The following is a 5,502-nucleotide window of genomic DNA, read 5'->3' on the forward strand; positions in this document are numbered from 1 at the left end:
CTTCTTTTTACTTTGATTTAACAACTTTTCATGGAAGAAGAACTTTACAGACACTTCAGGCTGTGTTCAAATTACTCTCCAACTCCCAAAAAAACAGACATAATGCGGGACTATCCAGTCACATGATCACTACTGTAAAAAAATAAAAATAAAAAACGCAAGTATGATGTTGCCGAAGTAAAAACCTACTTTACATAATCATTTCACAAATCTCCTGTGTTTATGCCCGATTACGTAAACTGTGAAAAAATTGCAGAAATACAATTTTTGCAATGCATTGTGGTCTTGATTAGCTAATCCAGTGAGCACTGATGTACACCGTGGTTTTTGCAGACACTTTTCCAAAGCTGTGGATTTTAGAATCGTAGACTCTGGCACCCTAAGAAAACGCCCTATATAGAGCACATTTACTATATATAAGAACTGGATGAGCGACTCCTCCCCCTAGCGTTCCAAACAGGAAGTAGCCAAAATTCCAAAGACTTTTAGCTATTACTCAGTCATTCCATTTGTCAGAATAACCATCCTTGCTCTTTTTTTTAACATGTTCTTGATAATCCTCATATTTAAAGGATTATTTTTTTGTAGTGTAAATTATTCACTTTATTCTCATTTCCGTCACCTCTCCTCTTTATTATTCATTATATTTAGTTCTCTGTGTTTGGTACAGTGTGATTCACGTGTTGTTCCTCTTCCCCACTCCCTCCGGGAAAGCGGGAGAGATTTCAGATTCCAGGTGGATCGCCTGTGCTCCTGTTCTTGGCCGTGGACCACGCCTCTGGCTCATCTTGGCTGTGGACCTTGCCCCACCTGCCCCCCAATCCTATTTGGCTGAACTCTATTCAAATATGTAGTCGTAGAGTTAGATAAGCTAATTCTTCTTCAACAGTCCTGGTACATTGTTTGTCAGTCCTGGGAGAGGATCTCTCCTTCAAGGGGGCATCCCTGAGATTTCTTCTTTTATCCTGAATCAGGTTTTATTTTTGAGGAGTTTTTTCTTGTTGGGAAGGCAGGTCTAATATCAGGGATGACCAGTTTTATTTAGTCTTTTTAGTTTTTAGCCACTGTTTATGTTTTATGACTGACCTGCTTCTGTAAAATTACCAGCGCAAAGCACAATGAGGCGATTCTTTAGTGATATTGACTTACAGAAATAAAATGTAATTCAATTGAATTCAAGTTATAAACTGAATCAGATGAGTCAAAAGTAGGCGGTGCCTCCTGACGTCTGAAACGCTTTCAAGTGGTAGGGGTGTGACCTTCCAACAAGCTCACTCCTGATTGATGAGAATGGTTGTCATAGAAACATTAACAGACCGACTCGGACCGATCTCTGCTTACTGACGACGTCTGGCTGCAACATCCGTATCGTGAAAGAATGATGACAGAATCGACTTCATTTCATTGGAGCTGGAAGTAAGCCATTTTCTATGGGTGACATCACACTCACTCGCTCCAGTTCTCACATACAGTCAATGATAGTGCACTAACCGGGAAGTGTTGAGTGAATTTGGACAAAGCTCTCTATTGTAACATGTAGGGTGCAACACAAAGAGGGGCACAGGGGAAACAAAACTCAACTTTAGTTAACAATTGTCTGATTTCTTCAAGGTTTTACACAACAAGCTCTTAGTATAATGCTAAAATATAACATAAAAGATGAGGAATTGCACCAGCAACTCTTTTATTATTTTGTTTTTCATCTTTTAAGTTACTTTAACCATTCCTGGTGTTCAAACTCGAAATAAAATGACTTGAAAGTGGTGAAAATGTTAACCAACTGCAAGTTTATTTCCAAAGTAATCTTTGTTTTTTCTTTACAGATTTTTACATTGTCATAAACCAACTCCCTAATAAAATGATTTACAGTATAATCAGTCACTGAAAAGCAACAAGCAGGACCGAAGGTTTGCTTTTACAGAACCTGAGGAGCATAGACGCTGCACTCCAGCAGATGAAGGATCCATAAGGAGCTTAACGTCGCGAGGTGACCCGGTCAAAGACTGAATCAAGCTGCTGGAAACTCTAGAAGCGTCTTCTTTTATTGTGGAGTGAACGGGTTTCCACATGACCAAACCGAAGTTCTAGAGCCTGAAGACATCAGCCCGACCGATGTAGGTCAGGGCTTCTCAGGGATGAAGGACTGCAGTGTATGAAGACGCAGCTTCAGTTAAAGCCTCCTTTCTGCTGTGGGTTACGGTCTATTCACGGGTTTAGGACAATCCCCTCGATTATTTCCAGAACATTTTCCTTTCAACTCACCTCTTTGCCGGTCAGGATGTGCCGAGCCAGCTTGACTTTGGCGAAGTTGCCTTTTCCGATGGTTTTGAGGAGCCGGTAGTTCCCGATGTGCGGCTGCTCGTCGGAGCAGAAGGCGATGGAGTTCCGACACCGGGCGCCAAGCGTGCGGCTCGACCAACCGGTACCTTTCTCTGAGCGGCTGGCCGACAGGGAGGTATGCTGACGGGGACACAGAGAACAGAGAGTTTCATCTGAGGGAACTTTTTCATCCTAAATGAAGAAAAACAGACATTTCCACACACAGAACACCAGATTTATTATCAATCTTAGCAAAAAAACCTCACAAAAATCAATGCCACTGAAAGTTTTCAGAGCTATAAGAAGGTCAACTTTTTTTAAATATATCAATCAATACTACAGGACGTCTCGGATGCAGGCTTTGACTGTAATTGAGAACTGGACCGAGTTAGTGTGATGTCACCCAATGGTTTATTTTCAGCTCCAACAAAATTAAATCAATTCCCTTCCCATTTTACACAATGTGGACGCTGCCATGTATGAGCCAAAAATTGGCCCTACGCAACGTTTCTGTGGTAACCACTCTGACCAATCAGGAGTGAGCCTCTTGGAAGGCCGCACCCCTACCACATAAAAGGGGGCTGCATAAAATCTTTAAAACTTTTCGTACATTGGACCATGAGACCCCTACTTTTGAGGCATCTGATTGGCCAGTTTACAACTTGAACTACAAAAATAATCATTAAATAATATGATTATTATTTAAAAAATGATTGAGAAATAGCTGTTTTTATCTATATAGAAGTTCTGGGATTTTGACTTCTTGGAGTCCCTTCCTGTTTGGAACAGCAGGAGTTAATTCCAGTCCAGTTCTCAGATACAGTCAAAGGATGCAAAGCATGTGATAGTTTGGTTTTCCAATCAATCCTCAAAAAGGATTTGTTAAGACTTTACTGTTTAGAAAAAAGGAACAAACAGAAAATATTTGTTGCAAACTGCATTTTTTTTTTAAATCAGAGCTCACTGAACCCTACAGAACTCAAGCCTTAGAGCAAAGCCACAAAGAGAGCAAGTGACGGCGAGCTCGTGGTGGCGTGGTCATGTGACTGCAGCCGGGAACCAAACAGCTGAAAAGCAACAAAGCTGCAGGTTCGCATCTCATCCGAGCCGCGTGGTCTGCATTCCTCACATTTCTGTCTGCCTGTGAAGCCACATGTGGCCGGATGCTGCTGACCTCCTCTGGTCTCCTCGGGCCTCCTCTGGTCTCCTCACACACCGCTCTTACGCACAACAAGCCCACAAAACAAGAACCGAGCCGCTGCCGAAACACTGGAGGACGTCACGCCGGGTGAGAGGATCGGGGAGTCTGAGAGGCAAAGCTTCCAGATTACATCTGCAGAGGATCTGATGTTCTGACAGCTGTCTGATCACAACAGTTTGACAGATCAGTGGCTGTTCATGGAAGTCCTCAACTGACAAGATAGCTGTGCTCAGCACGAGTCTTTGACCATTTTCTCCATCAACCCATCAGATAAAAAAAACAAAACAGAAAAACACCCAGAAACTGAAGGACGGCTTCATCTGCAGGAGTTTGTGGAATAAATCCAGCTTCAAAAACACCACAAATGTTATAATTTAGCAAAAATACAAAGTTTTCCTAAGTCACTTTAATTCTGAGTGCGACTTCCAAAGAGGAAAGTAGAACCTGCAGATAATTCACGCCAGGACCTTTGGAACTTCCTCCAGTTCAAATCAAACAAATCGGAGCTTCAGCTCAGCTTCCAGTTCATAAATCAAACACTCCTCCATGACTCACACCGTTCTCCCCCACACAGGTTCCCATGATCCGACATCATCTCCTCCCACCGCCCTTTTGATGACCAACACAACTGTCAGAACCTCTGCAGCATTTCCAGCCTCTAAACCGATTCCTGCATGGTGACGCAGTGGTTAGCGCTCTTGCCTCACATCAAAAAAAGCAAATCTGAAACAGAAACACCAACTGGGACCTTTCTCTGTGGAGTTTGCATGTTCTCCCCGTGCATGTGTGGGTTTTCACCGGGACTCCGGCTTCCTCCCACCGTCCAAAAACATGCTCCTCATAGGTTAATTGGTGACTCTAAATTGCCCCTAGGTGTGAATGTGAGAGTGAATGTGTGTGTGATTGAGGCCCTGAGACAGACTGGCGACCTGTCCAGGGTAAACCCCGCCTTCGCCCATCAGTAGTCGTGATAGACTCCAAGACCCCCACGACCCCGAAAGGGACAAAGCGGCCAAGAAGATGAATGAATGAATGAATAAACCGATTTCTGCTTTCAGTTTCCTTCAGTCTGGCCCATTTATACTCGAGTGCATTGAATTTGAATGGAGAGTAATGTCAATGCTTCTGTCACATGTGCAATAACACGCCCCAAACCCATTTGAACCCAAAACCTGCCACTGAGATTTCATTGTTTTTCCCCTTTTCTATATCTTTATTTTGGTATGTTCTTACTTTTAGATGCTGAGAGCTTTTAGATTATTTAAGCAGGTCATACGGTTCTTCTCATTTCAAACATTTCATAGCACTCTTGTGATGCTCTTGCAAGTGACAAATAAAGCAGAATTTGACCCCATTTCTGTTGGATAAACTCAGTAAATAAATACTGCAGAACCCCGATTGTCCTCATGTGATCACCACATCCTGCAGATTTTAAAGACGTTTTTCTGATGGTTTGCATAGTTTAAATAAAGTTCTAATCCAGCTGTCACTGACTTCCCCACAAGCCAAGCTAACAATTAACCAATGAGGACACAGAAAATCAAAGCCAGGTGGCGCTTTTACAGCTATTGTGGGTTTTATAACGGCAGATACGTGAACCGCTGAACACATTTCATCATCTGAAAATAGAGCTTTGATTTCTAACTTTTAAAGAACCGTTTCAATGAAGATTGTTGTGGGGTTTTTCTCATGATGGATGTATGTACCAAAACTGTCCATTTGATTGATTGATTGATTGATTGATTGATTGATTCATAGCCCATCATGAAATGCTTCATTCAGAAATAATATGAGTAAATCTCTGCAGAAACATTCCATGTACCTCCATGATTCTCCATCAGATGGAGAACTAATGCTCACGTTTGTGTTTTTGACTGACAGGTGATGGCCACGCCCTCCCCCCCTCGCCGAGGCGACCTTTCATCCTCCAAAAACGAAGAGTGAAAAACATCAGAGCAACAATAATGGAGGATCCTAAATTA

General features: G+C 42.4%; 1 protein-coding gene across 2 annotated transcripts in view; it reads right to left on the reverse strand.

The window, feature by feature from the left end:
• mark4 (microtubule affinity regulating kinase 4) overlaps window positions 1-5,502 on the reverse strand; it is a 56,913-nt gene that overhangs the window by 34,872 nt on the left and 16,539 nt on the right. For both annotated transcript variants that reach the window (XM_036214675.1, XM_024277618.2), the window contains exon 2: window positions 2,263-2,460. In XM_036214675.1, the coding sequence (XP_036070568.1) occupies window positions 2,263-2,460 (198 nt within the window). The remainder of the gene's footprint in view (window positions 1-2,262; window positions 2,461-5,502) is intronic.

Source organism: Oryzias melastigma, linkage group LG13 (assembly GCF_002922805.2).
Source record: "Oryzias melastigma strain HK-1 linkage group LG13, ASM292280v2, whole genome shotgun sequence".
In the NCBI taxonomy this organism is placed as follows: domain Eukaryota; kingdom Metazoa; phylum Chordata; class Actinopteri; order Beloniformes; family Adrianichthyidae; genus Oryzias; species Oryzias melastigma.